The 18283-nt window shown below is 39.9% G+C and overlaps 1 protein-coding gene across 1 annotated transcript in view; it reads right to left on the bottom strand.

Moving 5' to 3' along the window:
• The window catches only part of BRF1 (BRF1 general transcription factor IIIB subunit), a 173764-nt gene that overhangs the window by 34961 nt on the left and 120520 nt on the right, over nt 1-18283 (bottom strand). Inside the window, exons 12-15 of the mRNA XM_071426280.1 lie at nt 13363-13424; nt 11150-11231; nt 10996-11051; nt 8932-9188 (exon numbers count right to left, since the gene is read on the bottom strand). Of these exons, the coding sequence (XP_071282381.1) occupies nt 8932-9188; nt 10996-11051; nt 11150-11231; nt 13363-13424 (457 nt within the window). The remainder of the gene's footprint in view (nt 1-8931; nt 9189-10995; nt 11052-11149; nt 11232-13362; nt 13425-18283) is intronic.

The following is an 18283-nucleotide window of genomic DNA, read 5'->3' as shown; positions in this document are numbered from 1 at the left end:
CTGAGTTACAGCACACTGGCTGATTTAAAAATAATTATGTGGATGCTGTTAAATATCACGTGAGCAAATAGTTCTTCAAGTTTTGTAACAAACTGCTGCAACTTTCCAAGCCTTTACCCTGCCATGGGGAAAGAACTGCACTCCTAAGCACAGAATGGTGCCAGCCATCCCATCTGGAAATGCCTGCACACAGCAAGGAACAAGAAGCTTCGTGTGACTGCTCCCCTGGCTTGGGTATTGGCCTTGGTAAAATAATGTATTCCATATTGCTATGAGGGAAAGTTAATATTTTGTTTGGTTGGCTCCTTTCCCTTCAACATTTTACAAATACTCACTGAAGACTCAACTTCACTGACACATCTAAAACACATCAGACATTCACTTCCCGTGGTTTAGACCGGAAAAATGAGCAGACACACACTGTAAAGATCAACAAGCAGACCCTGCTAGAAAAGGGGTCAAAGAAAAATCAATTCAGAAACAAATCATTTTCCACCCATGAAAAAAAGAAAGAAAAAATAAATCAGAAAAATCTACAGACTGAGAACAAGCATTTCACAGTGCTGAAGCCCTCTCAGCCACAGGACATGCACCTCCAGGGTTTGATAACAAGACACATAACACTTCCAATTTTTTGTTTCTTCCCACTCTCCTCATCCCTGCACCACATATAACCATAAAACTATTTTTGCTAACACGCTATAAAGTTCAAGAGACTGCACATACATATTTATATTGTCTTCCATTAGACCCACTGAGTGTAATTTGGAAGAAAAAAGCTTGCAGAGTCTTTTCTTATAACCAACCTGAAAATGAGAACATAGATAAACAAGGCACTCACAATCCAACTGTCACACAAAATTATCTTCTGGGCTCAAATTGCTCCTATTTGGTTTTAAAATGCAAGAAGAAATTATTTCAGACAGTCACCAAAAACTCCTCTGCATCTTTGCGCTGCCCAGCCACCCTTCCCTGGAATTCAACACAGGGATGACTTTCTTGAGTGGGAGGCAGAAAAGAAATATCCAATTTATATTAAGCAAACAAAAAGGCTGCTGTAAAAATAAGGAGACTTGACCTGGGTCTGGGCCACAAGGTCGAGCTGGATCAATGCCTTTTTAGTTCTAAATTGAAGGCATTCTAATAATCTGGGATAAATGGAACAGAGCACTGGATTTGGCAGATTCCTGTTATTCCTGAAGCACTCACACAAGTCAAGATGTGTCCTCAACCAATCTTGAAGGGTTTATATATGTATATTTCTCAAAGGTTCTCATAACTCCCAGTAAATGACAGCTCAGGAACACTCCTCTGCAGTCCCAGCAGACAATGCTCCCTTATCCTTATCCTTACACTAAACCACATTCTGACAGCATTAGAAGTCTGTACTATAAAATTTGAAAGCTCTTAATGAATGATGTACAACTAGGGATGGATGATTTGCAGCATCACTGAACTTAAATAAATTGGTACAGGTCACATCAAGGAGGCTTCTTTACATTATTTCCCCTATCACCAAGCTATTTTTTCTCCAACTGTACTTTACAGAGTGAGGATATGGGTGGGTTAATTGCCATACTGAAATTCTGGCATTTCATTCCAGTATTCAGAAACTAATGAACCCCAAACTGGAATTTTTAAACAAGAATACTCATTTTACTGATATAACAGGCTAGAAAATATTTTAAAAGTTGATTTCTCTTGACTCACTGGCAGAACAGGCAAGAAAGGGGAAATGATTCACCTCCTACAGAAGGAAGGAAAGAACTGAGGGATGAAGGAATGAGTTTTTTGCTAACCTCACCCTAAGAAACATGACAAAAAGTTCAGAGATGCTGGAATGAGCAGGGAATGACTGTCAGCAGCAGCTCCTGCAGCAGGCTGGGGACACAAGCCATGCCAGGCAATGGCTGGGAGGGAGCTCCCTTCCCAGTGATGCACTATCCATACATGTTTCAGAGTTTATTGCAGCTGCATTTTGAGAGGTACTGAGCCTGACAGATGTAAAATAAAAATGCTATTGTATTGGGGGGATAAGGGAATTGATCCTCAAAATAGTCTGAATAATAAGAAAAAACATCAATTCCTGACAAACACCTGACAGCTTCTCTAAGGACAGGTTTGGGGAGAGTTGGGGAGGGGGTTGCTTTGTTGAGGCATTTTTTGGTTTTGTTTTGGGAATTTTTTAAAGAAAAAAAAATATTCTTTCCCCATCTTTCTGTCCTGGCTCAGTGCCAAGAGCTGTGAATTTCAGGGTAAAGTAACAACCTGCTGCATCACTGCCTGGACCCCAAGCTGGCTCCTGCCTCCCAGTCTCTCAGTGGCATTTGCCCAACTCTGCATCCTCTCAGAGAGTGGTGTCACATGCAGATGATGCCTTTTTCCTCCTGTGTCCTCACTTATTGGAGGAGGAAAGACTGCTGGTCACCACATTTCAGCGTTCAGACACTGAAACCACACGCTCTCCTTTAAAACATGTTGGGTCAGATCTGTTTCTCTCCCATTCCTGCCTCTGCTTTATCTCCTTATTACAAAAGGCTGCTTAGCTCACAGCAACAGCAGTAACCTGCAGCATTAGCCAGGTTACAACACTACAGGCTCGAGCAGATCCACTCCTCAAATCAACTGTGAACAAGCAAACTCCAGTGTCAGCTCCTTTCAAGGTCACTCAGGAGGCTCTCCCCCGAAGAGCTGACTTCAATAAGGAGATGCATGACTTAAAAGGCAGAACCTTGGAAGCCTTGAACTCATTTTTTTTTCCTTGTCTTAGCTTTTTGTAAATAAAATACTAAACATAATTGGTATAAGCTTGCCCCTCTAAAAGTTACAAGATTGGAAAATACTGGTAGGATTTATTTAAAGTGGAGGTACTTATCAAATGTCACCGTTTTCCTGTTCAAAACGAGTAATCATTTTGATTAACCTTTGATTTAAATGATTATATACCACAGCAAAGCAGAAACACACATGAAAATACACTCCAAAGAAACTCTCAAAGCTTAGATCACATAAGAAAACAGTTATGTCCAAGTGGTTAAGAGAATTTATTCCCCATGTACACAATATTCAAACCAAAAGCTGACTCCTCACACTCCCACCATGTGTGCCCAGGAATCCCAGTCTAGCCAGAATCCTGCAGCCAGCATGAGACTGCTTCCATACAGAACACTGAATAATATCAAATAACAACTAAGCTATAGAATAAACTCCTAACTACCATCTCAGCAAGGAATCACAGTATCTTCTGTAAGGAATTTTATTCCAAGTGGGAAATCACTGTTACCCCTTTAGTCACATATAAAAAGAAGGTCTAAAGTAGCACAAGAAAAGAAATAAAATTTAATATCTCACTTTGAGTAAATACACATGAATTCCAAACCCTGTATCAGAATTCAAAGCAGAGGGAGAAAAACAGGATATCAAATTAAATTAGACAAAGAACTAAAGGCAATTCTGAAAAATAAAAATATATGGTAGAAAATTAGAGCATATTAAGATCTCATCTGAAAGGGCCCATTTGTAGAGAGAATGCCCACCAAAGCCAGCATAGAAAAGACTCTCAAATGTTTCATTTCTATCAAACATAGGATCTGTCTCTCTTCAGGAGCTCTGCTTCATCACCAATTGCCAACCTGCAAGGACTGGTTGCAGACACCCACCAGACTCCACTGCACCACTTGCAGAGAAGGAACTTTTAAAATACCCATTCCCAAACTTTTAAATTATTACTGCAATGTCATTTTTCTTAACAAAGAGGGTTCTGAACCAACAACTCCCTTCTTGAGCTCTAACTTTTGTAATCACCTGGTTTAACTAATACAAAGGTTTTAAGATGCTTAGGAATCCCTTTGATTATTCAAGCTGAGCTTTGTTTCGTGCTGTTTTGGATTGGCCTCAGTCATCTGGGAAACATGAGCTGATGCTCCTCCCCTCCACAAATATCAGTCTCTTAATGCAGAACTAAAAACATTGTACATGGAAAAACCCATTTCCTTTGGTTTTATAAAATCAGTGACAAGACATGGCCAATGGAGAATAAGCATTCATAGAATCATGGAATCACAGAGTATTTTGCCTTGGAAAGGACTTTCAAGGGTCATCCAGTCCAGCCCAAGGCTGGACAGCTTTCACCAGACCAGGTTGTTCAGAGCCCCATCCAGCCTGGCCTAGAACACCTCCAGGGATGGGGCATCCACAGCTCCTCTGGGCAACATTCACACTTGCAGCTGAGTTTGTAGGACTCAACCTTACAGAGCAAAAACCCCATCCTGGACACCAAAAAGGGACAACTAAAAACAAGGGTGGAAGCTGGGGGAGGCAGCTGAGGGCCTCTCATTGTTTCCCCAGGCTCCCTGGCAGTGTGGCTCCTTGCAGGCTCCTCCAAAGCATCAAAATTAGGCTTCTGCCCATATTTTACTCTCCAGGGAAATATGATTCCAATTAGAGACCAAGAAAGCACCAAGCAATTTATCAGGGTAAACAAGATGTCGCATGCAAGGCTGCAGAAAAGCATCTCATACATTCTCTCTAATAAAGAAGATTTTTCTGGAGTTGTGACACCCATTGAAAACCTAACAAAAATTTAGCTGGAGCTAAAAATTTAACTAGAGCAGGAACTTGAGCAGCAGAACAAGCCCCTGGTACTGAGAGGGCACAATTCCCAATACCCAAATCCCATGGCTCTAAAGCACAGGTGGAGCCATGCACCAAGCTGTACTGGCAATATGGACAGTCAGCAAATACCAGTGAGACTGAGGAGACAATCTGGAGGTGAATTTTCAAATCTAATCAGATCTGAGATCACTACCAAGGGTTTTTGTCATACTCATAGCAGGCATGATTTGGTTTGCTATTATATATTCATATGGTTTCATTCAGAACAACCTTGTTTCATTACCACGGATTCCACTGTGCTTCACAGTCCTGCTTCATTTCTTCCAAGGCAAATTCTTCAGGAGATTAACCTGACACATTTACTCCCCTGATAATGGATCCTGTCTTTTCTGATATCATTACCAATTTCAAGCACATAGCAAGAAATAGGCATAACATTTTTTAAAAGTAGTGACTTGAAAGCTTTCTTGTTTCCACATTTTCTTGGTACAACACATTTCACTTTACACGTACTGTTGTAAAATTCAGCTCAAGTAAATATAAAATAAATTATTAAGCTTCTAGCCAAATACTTCCAGTCCTAAAACCCTCTTTATTGAACTAGAAGTGCTCCAGTGCACAGCACAGCTCTAACTAGAGTTCAGATTTTAAGGAGCTTGAAGCTGCAATTGTTCTTTTCTTGGAGTTCAATGTATTATTCTTATGTTTCATATGCACAGAAAACATTAGTGAAGATAAATTGTGCAACTGGTAATTGAAATTAGAGCTGCAACATCTATTATGGTAACATCCACTGTGCCACATCTTCCACACACTGGGAATCAAAAGGATTTTGCATATGAAGCACCAGTCATGATACTCACTGGAACAAAAATGCAATAAGAAACAGAATAAAATACATTTACACAATATAAAGTTCCCTAAAATTACTTACATTGTCATTACTAGTCTTCTACCATCTTTACAGATGAATTAAGTAAACCCTCAGTCCAATTCTGGGAGATGTGTCTGAGGAAAGTCAGGCTTCTTCTAAAGCTTGAAAAGTTCACAGTAAAGAAACCTGTTCAAAACATCAGCTTCCTTCTGAAAATACAGATGTATATAATATCTGCCCACCTAACAAAGGGAAACCTGCATGATCTTTGGAAGAATTCTTTGAACTACCTTCCTACCAAAATTGCAGAATTTACCAAACATTTCTGAGATTTCAAAACTAGGATAAAACTATATTGCCTTTGAAATCCAAGTAACCATTAAGTGATTATAGCATCAACAAAGCTCTAATAAAAGGGCCACCAACTGAAGACTATCCACTTCAAGCATATTCCTGGGACCTGCTTAGCATTTCAGCTCTTTATAAATTTCTTCCAAATCAACAACTTTTTACAAGACTGTAAAATTTGCCTATCATTATCACATCAGGAAACAAAAGCTTTTCTGTATTTTAACTGATTATCACAGTAACTGCTACTTCATGTGATATTAAAGACAAGAAAAAACCACAAAACACACAGACATTGCACCCTGTCTGGTTGGGGTACCCATTCTTTGGGGATAATCTAAAGTCCCTGTGTGGAAATAACAGCACAGACTATTTTAGAGCAAAAAGCAATTAGAAAGATGGAAATTAATATCAACTTCCTATTTTCAGAGTGCTTCAGACTGTATATGAAGATGATTTCTAAAACACATGACAAACTTGGCTACATCATCTGTCCAAATCTGGTGTGGTAAGTAAAATGACTTAAAAGGAAAGCAAGAAAGATATTTATCTATAAATATAAAAAAATTTCCATTTTTATACCATTACAGGAGCACTGCTTTAATCACCAAGAATGAGGATTCATTTCCCATCCTGTAACTTGGTACTGCCTGTACTGGCATCTTTTAATTGGGATCAGGACTAAAGAAACAGCTCTTTAAAATCTGACCACAACTCCAATGAACTAAAGGACTGGATCAAAGCCTGGTTATCCACAGTAATATTGCAGTCAGATGCAGCTTACTAAATATTTAAAATACATAAAGATAAATATGCAGGCCTGTAAATCACTACAAACCAAAACAAGAGATGATTTTTAAGGTCCCTTCCAACCCAAACCATATGATCCTATTTCTGCAAATGCCTCCTGGAAAAAGACAGATTATCTGCTTCATTCATTTTCTAATGAGCAATGTTCAGGAGTTTTATTATTATTAATTGCATATAAATTATCATGATTTTTGTATCCTTGGGAAAGTATTTAGCCATTCACCTCTCAAAGGAACAGTGCTGAACAAAGGCAATGAATGCAAGGCATATAAGAACAATGCAGAACACAGAAATTTATGCATGCCATTTAAAAGGCATGGCATTTAAAAAAATCAAAAGTATGTCATAAATCTTTAATTATAAGGGGGAAAAAAAAGCCCAACTAATGTTTGTCAAGTCCTTGATAATATTTAAGCAAGAGCACTGCCTACTTCAGGAGTGCAAAATCTTCTTAGCTCACTTATCTGCATGTATCCTCAACCTCCTCTGAAGTGTTCTGCTGCAAAATTCATTGTATCTGAGATCTGCTAATCATCATCAGGAAACTCTGTTATGCATCTTAAGGATGTACTTTAAGCTCTCAAGAGGAAAAATAAATACGTTTTATTAGCTGCTTTTGCAAAATACTGATTTGTATTTATTTAGAAACCTTTTTAAGTTGCACCACTGTTAAATTAAATATTTATGGCATGATTTTCCAAAGGGTTTAACACCTGTTAAGAGTTTTACATGCTGAATTCAACAGGAGTTCCAAGGGCTCAACATTTCTGCAAATCTCAGCGGTGACAATGCTGGGATGGAGCTTCAGCTTGGGTGACATTGCTGAGCTCTAAAATGCAACCAGGGTCCTGCCCAGCCCCTCCTTCCCACCCAGCAATGCATTTCAGACAACTGAATTGGTCCTACTTTACTTGAAATACCAGAAATATGACTCATTAATACCTGTTAACTGCAAATAAAGCACAAGCTAAATGCTCTTAAGTTAATCCTCAATGCATCTTCCCTGTCCTTTACCAGTGTAAAATTTACGTGCAACTTATAGGGGAGCCTAAAATCCCCAGTGAGTCAAAAGCTGGAAAGCAAAGCTTTTGATACTGAGAATGAGAAGCTGAATGAGAATGAAGCTAAAAAATACAGAATAAAGAAGAAAAGATGTCTGATACACTGTAAAAACCTGTATCTGGTGACAGTGGGGCCAGTGACTTTGGCATTTGGCTTCTCAGCTCAAACTGAAGCCTGTGCCTCTGGCCTCACTGTCAAATGAAGTCAAAATAAGGGGTTAGGTTTTGCCATCCTTATTTTCCTCAGCTTCTGAGAGATTTGCACTTAGTATCCTCCCCAGCATCACGTTTTCAGGTACCCCACATATCCTGTTCTTTCACAGATGTTTTCTCACACCTTGTAGGTGGCTGCTCTCCTGCCCTCCCAGGTCCCTTATCCAGTTTCAACACATGCCTAAATCTGAACAACTGTGCAGAGACAACATTTTATATTTAAAAATTAAATACTGAGATATCCTTGTGGCATTTGGCCTATAATTCTGGCAGTAATAAATAAATAACATCTAAGTAAGAAATTACTATATGTCAAAATTATTCAAATGATGATCCAACGTGACTTCATAAACCCCAGACAGATAAAACAGTAGAATATTGCAGATTGGGCACATCAATCTCCTTATATATTTTACTGCACACTACAAATCTGCCCAGCAAGTTCAGCATTTCTCTCATTAAAGCAGGAGCTTTCATCACACTATAAAACATTTTCAAATGCAGACCAGAAAACCAACAAGCATATTTACTGTAAAGCTTTGTATTTGTGTCATCAATTAACAACAAAAGTTTGGAATAAAACTAAAATAAAAGCTAATCAAAGCAGCTAGCTGTCAAAACAGATGGGAACTACAGTTTTCAAATCAAGCAAAAAGGAAAAGCTTTCGAACATTTAGTGTCATGTCAGCTCACACAGACAACTTAAAGGAAGGACAGCAAATGTCAGGATTTTATCAAGAAAAGGTGCCCCTGACTGATATATTCACATTTATGAATTTCCATTGATGTTGTGGGTTTTTTGGCTTTGGGATGATTAACCCACACCAAAGCAAACCTCTGAAATGTGAACTATAAATAAGGTGTCGCCATGACAGTGCAGGCAAAATAAATAAAAACAGAGCCTCAACATTATTTTAGCCTCAAACAAATATTTCAGTCCCTACATTGTCTGGCTCAGAAAGATACATAGACAGTCTCACAGACAGAGATATAAATGAACAATTGCAGTACCTTTTTCCCACACTGTTTACAGGGTTGGCTATATTCCTACTGGCAATAGATTTTCTTCTTGACAGCTTCTTGGTGTTGGTGCTGTCATCAGTGCTGTCATCCTCTTTCTTTGGTGTGTTACTTCCTTTGCTGTTCAGGTCCCTTAGCACATTATAATTAATTTTACTTGAGATTTTCTTCTGTTCTAACATCTTTTCAATTGCCTCTCCTGCTGTGCTGGCTTGAATTGGCTCCCGCTTCTTTGCAGATTTCTTTGGCTTAATTAAAATATAAAATTAGTGATGTAGGTACAAACAAAGTTTCCATGTAGCAGAGGGGCAAGCTGGAGTGCAGCAGTCCTGGCTCAGGTGCTGCTGATGTGATGGGGGGTGCAGGTGATGTGCCCAGGCTAAGCCAGTGCTCCCTCTCCTGCCACTCAATGAGATCAAAGGGTCTCTTTTCTCCAAGAGATGAATGTTTGCTTTTTTGCCAAATGCCCAGAGAGTTTATTAGAAATTCTTTACTTAATAAAAAGAGAGAAGAAGGATGGGCCATTTTTCACGTATGAAAAAAAAAAGGGGAGAGTGAGCTCCTGTTACAGGAATAGAGACCTCACAGCATCACTCATCATGGAAATAAAGAACCTCCCCTGCTAACACTGCCTTTAAAGTGAGAGTGGAGCTGGCTCACAACTCCCCAGAGCACTGACAGCACCACGGAACCGCGGCCGTGTTTCGGACCAAATCTGAAGGCAGCGTGGGACAGGCTCTGCCCAACTCCTCCTCCTCGCTGCCAAGGGCCCAGAGCAGGAGCAGCAGCAGCTTCCCAAGGCTGGGATGCCATGGCACAGGGAGCAGGAGGCTGCAGGCACGGGAGCTCTGTCACCTGCCTCTCCCAGGCACAGGCCGCGAGCCCGGCTGATGCTGTGCAGAGCCAGGCAAGCAGGAATGACAGCACAGAACCCTTCCAGCCGTGTCCCATGCCTGGGTAGGTAGGAAAAGGAAAACAACCCAGAAGCACTGTTTCTCATTTGGCATTTTCCTATTCAAAGGAAGGTTTTAACACCAAGCTCTGCAGGAGATTTATTTTTTAATGGATAATAGCCCCTCTGTTTACCTACATGGGTCAAGTGCTACCTTGAAATTGGAAAGCACCATATTAATCAAGTTCTACTCGAGCTGTCAGAAACAATAAAAGGTTAGAGAAAAACTCCTGTGTTGTCCGAACAAAAAAGTGGGTGTTTGGGCTACTTGGCAGTGCCAAGGAGTTATACAATTTTGAAAATTGCTGGTAGACTGCCACGTCTGCATAAACGCAGGATGAATGAGAAACTCTGAAGTCTAAAACAGTGTTTCATTGTCTGGTTTTGTTTTTATTGTTGAAATACCTAGGGGAAGCAGGAAACTCTGCCTTTCACATTAGTCAGAAAAAAAGATAGAGGATATACACGCTAAAAACTAACATGGGTTTAGCTGCATGTGGAAGATTGGAGTTGTCACTTGCTCAATTACACAAAATACTAATGCTGTAAATCGTGAATATACGGCCAATTAGGCTGCTTTAAACTGCTAAACATGGAGACAGGACATGCCATTTGTTAACATAACCGTTGCATTCTTTATGAAAGGTAGAACAAAATACCCCTTCAAGTGACTGTAACAAGGATCTGTTCAGTTCTTCATAAAGAAATCATTATTGTAAGAGCAAAGAAAGCCACTGAAGTTATGGCAAGTACAAACAAATTCCCCATGCACACGTTAAAAAAAAAAATCAGACGTCTTAAAACCTGTATTTTAATAAGCAAGCAATTAGAACAGCAATCATAAATGCAAAGAGCTAGCTCTGACTTTGACATGCTCAGAATTTTCTCATAATAGCGATTTAAAATAAAAGTTTGGGCAAGAAAGTGTTTTACTCATCACCTAAAAAAATACAGCCTTGCAATTCAGTAACAGCTAGATGTACTGTAGCTTTTGCTCCTTTAGTGGTGACCTGTACCACTATGCCCACACATCTACATGGAGCTGATCAGCAGATATATCCAAGACATTTTCAAACAGACACAATTAACACATAATTTAATACCTTGTGTTCCTTATAAATCCCAAGTTCTTTCTCTTTTGCTATTCTTGCTTCCTTTTCTGAAAGATGACAAAAGGGTAACCAGCATGAAAATTACACAAGACTGCATATTTCAGCAACACCAGCCAAAAGGCAAATTTCAGTCCTACATATTTACCTTTTTGTTCCTTCAAATAATCTGCATTTTCTTTCATCCATAGCTCTGCTTTTATCTGAGCTTCAGCTTCATTAAGTATATACTAAAAGAGAAAACAAATTTATGTACTTTCAGAAATCAAACTGAAAATCACAGAAAAAACTGAACTGAAGAAACACTGGCAAAGTCACTCCATGACCATTTTTAAAAATACATTAAAAGAAAACATGAGTGATATAAGACAATCAGAGAGTATTTCTAGTAACATCTGAAGCTGGCACAAGCAGCAACAACCTGTTTTCAAAAAACAGCGCTTGGTTTCCAAATTATGATGATGTGACCAAAAACCACCCAGGACTCATTATACATGGTCTGTTAATTAAACAAAAATGATCCTGGTTTTATGATCTTTTTCAGATGATACAAGAGGTTATCATGACAACGTGGTTGTCTGCAAGTAATTCTGTGTGTTGATGGTGGTCTGTAATTCAAAACAGGATGGGAACCATTGCCCTGTGCGACCAAAACAAAAACATGTGTCCTCTGGGTAGGCTTCTGTGAAGCTTTACACTGAGATTATTAATTCAAAGGCCACATCTGTGTGAAGGGAACCAGCTCAGACTGCTGGAGCTTCAGTCCTGTAGATTTCAGACAGCTGGGTTCAGTAACCACATGCAGACGTTTTGCAGTTAACTCCACCTAGTCTCGGTAACATCTTTAGTGGGAATGGAGCTGTAAAATACATCTAGGACTATTCAGATGAATCACAGAAATAAATAGACAGATAGGTAGCAATTACTTAATTGTAGATGACCTAAATGTAAAAATTAACCCAGTATTTAGCACAATTAGCAATGAAACTGAAGTTCTCTACAGGTGATGCTGTTTGGGAGTGAAGAACAGCAGAATGGAGAAGACAAATGAGGTAATCCATCATGAACAAGACACTTCAGTTTTAAGCAGTGCACCTGAGACTTGCAAAATTATGTTTAAGTGCAAGAAAAGCAATCTGAGGTTTCTCCATCTTTTGGGTCTGAGCATTCAAGATTTTCTCCAAAGTAAGATGTACATTTAGGATTTCATAAGAAAAATAATTCCAGTCAAATGAAACTAATGCAGTCCTTCCTCCAAGGGCTAAACAGGAGAGCAAATGGCTGTGCTAGTCCTGGTTTATCAGACCAGTATTTTCACTCTTTCATCTGCTTCTATTAAAAGTGGGCCATAACAGTAAAATACACTTTTCCTTAGCTCAGTTATTCATGCCTCTTAGGCTTTCAGAGATTTCATAATCTTGGACTTACAATATTACAGTCTATTGCCACAGAAATGAACATGAAGTCATAAAAACAGAGTTATGACCTCATCACAGAGCCTAGGAAGAGCAGAAAATGTGTTCTTCCCCTGTGATTGTTTTAATTATGGACTGGCTGTAGTGAAAAACCTCAGCCTTTGTGCTCCCTCCATTCAATGTCTGCTCAGACCGTGAGACCTTAATGCCCAGCCTAGCAAATCCCACCTCACAGCTACATTTTGGAGATCAGTAATTCCTGTGCAACCTCATCAGTCTCAGTGATTTTGTACCCCAAAGTGAGTTTTTAGCACTGGCATTATCTGTTCAGATGACTCTGTAAACCAGCATGGCAGCTGGAGAGGGCATCAGGCTCAGAGAGCTGGACTGTGGCGTGTCCATGTGCTGACCAGCTGTGGGGCCTCCAACAAGCCCTTTTCCACAGCCATCTCTGTCTGTCCCACTCAGCCTGTATGTTAAATGGTATTTTTTGCTGCCACACAAATAAAAATAAATCCAGGAAACATCACAGAAATCTTTGGAAGTACATAAGAGCTGCACATACTGGTTTTACAGTTTGGTTTCCATGGCAGCCTCCTATGTTGAATCTATCTTAATTAAATAATGAATGTAGAGCTCCACCAAACTTTTTAAAGTTCTCCTTTGGAAAAAAAGACATTCTAAAACATAATTATTTCAGCATGTTAAAAGCAAGCAGCAGCAGCAGCCTCATAAATATATATATATGTAACTTGGGCAAGGAACACCAAATTCACAGGTTTGCATGAACATTAGATTTCACATCACTGAAATTGCTCAAACCTCTCTATAGATCAGAGAGAAGAGGCAGTTGCAGAGAGGATAAACCAGCTTAAGGACCATTTTGTCTTTCCCAGTTATCCAGACAACCAGGATAAGAGACACCAGGGACAGCAGGGCACCTTACCCGATCTATTTCATTGTCATCGATTCCACTCAGATCTAATTCTCCATCCCCTGTGTTCTCACCTGGAGAAAAGAACACATTTTAATCAGCCCATATGTTTGTCCAACACCTATTGCAACTTAAGTTCTGCAGTAATGTAACACTTCAGGACTGTCCTTCAGAGATTTGCATCCTTCTGCCTTCATCTGGGAGGTTTAATGTGTTGCTGAGTATTTTCACTGCAGAACTTCATGCACAGAAATTCACCACATTGGATTAATTTAAAATTCAGGAACCAGCACAGTCTTCATCAGTACTAAAAATCTGCCAGAGACTTCCAGTCACCTTTTTTTCACCCACTTTAATTTACAGCCACAAATGTTCAGCAGGAAGCTGGGGAAACCATTTCAAAAAGATGACCACTTTTCTTTCATCATAACAAAAATTTCTCTGTTAGAGCATATAGGTCAGTAATTTATCTGTAAATTATGACTTAGGAAATGTTTTCTATTTTCAGGGAAGCAGCACAGACCACTGCTGACAGTTACACCACGGCTTTCTTCTTGACTTTCTATAATTACAATTTCACTGCAATTTTGCTAGTTTGGTAGTTATTAAGATTTCTGAAAACAAATTTTCAAATATTCCATCCATTAAAAAGCATAACAGCACAGAACTGAGGCTTAATTTGGGACTGGAACAGTGTACAGCTGCAAAACCTGATTTTCCACATCACATTAAAGAACTATAGCAATACACTATTAGGGTAGTCCAGGTAAAGAAGAAAACAAATTATTTAACAAAGACTTATGCTGGGGAATGAAGCAATCTTCTTGGTCATCTCCATTACATCTAATAAAGATCAAACAACAGATGACCTCACCAGTTCACTTGCAAAAAATATAAACAAATTAAGTTTCAACAATCAACAATAACAAATTAAAACCAAAGTGGTGCAAAACAGCTTGGCTTGTTCACAGCTCCCACTCCCCAATACTGGGGATGTGCCTCCCCACAAACCAAGACCTTTGCTGGATTGATTCCCCAGCCTGGTGCTCCTGCACAGTGCTGGACCAGCAGAGGGTGATGCCAGGATCCAGATCATGGCAACCAAATGATAAAGTCAAGCAAAGCTTGGAATTAAAAGCATACCCAGAAGATAAAACAATGATCTGCTTGGCAAAAGTCAGGGGTTTAAACCAGTAGCCTTTAGTATGTGAAATAACAGGGCTGGGTATCCAACCAAAACACCTGGTTAGGAATGAACTCTGAGCTTCCTGAGGTGGTACAAAGGGTATGGCTGCTCAAATCAACAGACATCCCCTGGGATCAGCCACTGAGCACTCACAAATGTCTTTTCAAAATCCACCTTAAACAACCAACAGAAAGTTTTATACTTTCCACCCCAAGCCACAAGCAAAAGGGGCTTTAATCCCCCAAAAATGTCCCATCACAAGGAACAGCACAGAACCACAGAATGGTCTGAGGTGGAAGGGACCTTAAAGATCATCCCGTTCCAACTCCCAGGCATGGCAGGGGCACCTTTCACCAGACCAGGTTGCTCAAAGCCCCATCCAACCTGGCTTTGAACATTTCCAGGAATGGGGCATCCACAGTTTCTCCAGGCAGCATATTCCAGTGTCTCACCATCCTCACAAACAATGAGGATAAACAATTTCTTCTTTTTAATATCCAGTTTAAACCTTCTATCAGTTTGAAGCCGTTCCCCATTGTTCAGTCACTCCATGCCCTTGTAAAAGGTCTCTCTCCAGTTCTTTTGTAGCTCTTTAAGGTACTGAAAGGCTGGAGATGGGTCATCCTGAAGCCTTCTCTTCTCCTACTGAGCTCAGCAATTTCAGTTTTTTCAGCCCTTCCTCAAGCAGAGGTGCTCCAGCCCTCTATAACACTATGGTTTGATTTTTTTCCTGATATTGTCTCATAAAAGCAATATCAAGTTTACCAGCTCAGATAATGTGGTGCTAATTTGACCAAAAAAGCTTTAAAGAACATTTCTCACTGTCGTCACATTTATAAATCTACCACATTAGTCCCAGGCACCAGATTTACTTCACAACCCTTTTTCCCCAAAATACTTTAGAAGTGCAGAAGATTTTATAATAACTACATAATTGATCAGTACATATGCTTTTCTTCTGCTGTGATCTCTGCACAGTGCAGTAAGAGCAGAACTTTCTGCACCAGTGCCAGCAGCTCCTCATGCAGGCACCCTGCTCCCAGCCAGGCAGGGATGCACCCCAGGACATGGCCAAGCACTCCCTGGCTTTAGGATGGGGAGGAAAAACGAGGGGACAAAACACATCCTGGTGGTTTGCTGCCTTTTTAATGCAACTGACTGACATTTTTTTTAGCAAAGCATAATCATTCAAAGCGTGGAGAGGAGTCACCCAAGGGAGGGCAGGGTATTCTTCAAGATAGGACTGCACATCTCTCCTGCTGGAACAGAGACAGAAACTTCCAGTGAGCTGGAGTGGCTGAATTTTCACGAAGGAAAGGAGCAAATAGTGTAGTCCACTGTCTGAGAAACATTCCCAGGAGCTGGTCTACTTGGGTGAAAGAAATGCTCCATCACACAAAATAAAACAGCTCAACAGCAGAGTGCAAGGGGAGTCCAGACCAGGATAACCTGGCTCCTAGGTTTGAAGGAGTTCATACAAAAATGGGACTTCAACTGGGTCTCCCATATTCTGGGTAGCACTTTAACCACCAATTTGTAGGACAGAAGGAGGGATGCCCTCCCCCTTCATTACATTATCTACCCCTTTTTTCCTCCCAAAAAAACCCCAAATTTTCAATTTGGTTTACCTGCACAAATAAAGGATTTATTTTTCTTCACTATTCATTGTACCAGATAAACTAAATTGGCCGCTATCTATAAAGGCTTGGAGTTATCGACAGAGAAAAATGGAGCCAATCTTGAAAATCACCAGTAAGTTCTGAAAATCACAAATTACAAAACCAAAACTTGGAAGTGGTGATGAACATACTCACTGTTCAACTTTACATAAATTGATCCCAATATTTATTGTAGTAAAAACTGCCAAAGCATCTTAAAAACAATAAAAGAGTAGTATCCCACTGAAGTATCCCACTGAAATCAAGCTGCCACTGCTTTTCATCATTATACACCTTGCTCCTCCTATACCCTGCTATATTTTTGGATCAGAGGTTTAAAATTTAATATGTCACAGTACAGTAGGTGCCTGTTTTCTTACACAGCCCTAACATGCCAGACTGAAAACGATGCAATTTCAGGCACCATGAACAATTTCACTTGTCATTTTAAATATAACTTGTTACTGAATTAGGTGCCAGTTTTTCTCATTGGATCAATTAGCAACAGGGACAGAAAACTCATTCTCCAACTGTTAAATTGCAGAGAAGAATCCAGAAGCAAGTTACACATAATAAGCATTTCTTAGACCCCCGTAACAGCAGCAGAGGGAGTAATTGCAGGATATCCCTCTGCCTGCAAATCTTCCTTTTTCCTGCCATGGCGATAGGCATTCATTAAATGGGTTTTTCAGAAGCCAAGGTGCCTTCAAATCCCTACTTTAATGCTTTCACTGAGAAAAAAAAAATGCACGTTTCATTACAGAATGCCAATTTGAAATAAAACACATCCATTTCGGCATGAAAATTTCCATGGCAATCGTTTCCAACAGGAGTAGACCCTACCAGCCACAAATATCTGTCTGCTTGATGCTACACAGCTCACTGCAGAGCATGGAAAGCAAACCCATTGCTTTTTTATAAACCAGAAAGATCTTCCTAGCTGGTAAACTTTTCAAAGTGATTTCTAAATTATCATTTTCTCTTTTAATAAAAGGGTCGAAATGAAATGTTCGACGAAATAAAAACACAGATGTGGCCAACATCTGGTCCAGCCTCTTAAGAGCTTATTTAAAAGCAGAAGCATCACGTGGCACAGCTCTGAGACATCATGGATTTCTTCTGTTAAGAAAAACAACCACTTTACTGCAGGGCACAGGCAAAAAATAAGTTGGGCATTAAGAACAACAACACCCCTTCCCTCCAAATCCAGTTGTTAAATGAAAGGATCACCAGGAAGAGCTTAGAGCAAGGACCAGCCTACTCCATCCTCACCCAACAGCTCTGTAGCAAGTGGAGGAGCACAGGCACTTCAAGAGCTTTCCATCAAGGTACTGAATCAGTACATTCATACCACCTAAAACCATCAATCATCCAGCGAGCTCCCCAAAAATTAAAAATAAACTCCCCCCAAAGCCCTCCCTTTCCAGCCTTCTAACATCTTTCCAACCAATTCCAGTAGACACGAGGGCTACAATCAGACACTGGGGATTAGGTCTGTAAACCTGTAGGATTATTTACTGTTCTTGTCATTACTAAATACCCACTAAATCATCTTTTAACATACACTCTGCCCCTCTCCCTGCCTCTGTGCAGCCAGTTAAATGTATACATAGTGCACTATTATGGGGATTTATTACAGAAGAATCATTCCACCCGATATATTTTAAACCCCACATTTTTAAAAACAGCCACGTGAAGAATATGTTTTTCTGTTTCTATTACAGGAGGTAGCACTATTTATTGCTCTGCCCAGATAAGAGGATTTCCTTACAGACAGAAATGGAGGCTGAACACTTCCCAGGAAATCCTCTAGAGCAGATATAATAGAAAGGCACTAGGTCCTCTGGTCCTATGGAGCAAATTCATCCTTCACCACAACGTTTCACAGCAAGGACTTTAAACAAAGAACCTTTCCACCTATTTGGCACAAAACCAGACACTAAGCACCTCCAGTATTCAAGAAATACTTTGGGGCTAGAGCACAACAAAATCTAAAAGGAGTTGGGAGATGCATTTTCAGTGACAAAAATCCTTATGCAACAAACCAAACAACCTGAGCCCGGGGCAGCAGAAACACTGGGAATGATTG

Source organism: Agelaius tricolor, unplaced genomic scaffold (genome assembly GCF_023055355.1).
Source record: "Agelaius tricolor isolate 1412-34295 unplaced genomic scaffold, bAgeTri1.0.p SCAF_5, whole genome shotgun sequence".
Taxonomy (NCBI): Eukaryota; Metazoa; Chordata; class Aves; order Passeriformes; family Icteridae; genus Agelaius; species Agelaius tricolor.
The sequence above is the reverse complement of the archived record's forward strand: the minus strand, read 5'-3'. Positions and strand labels throughout refer to the sequence as shown.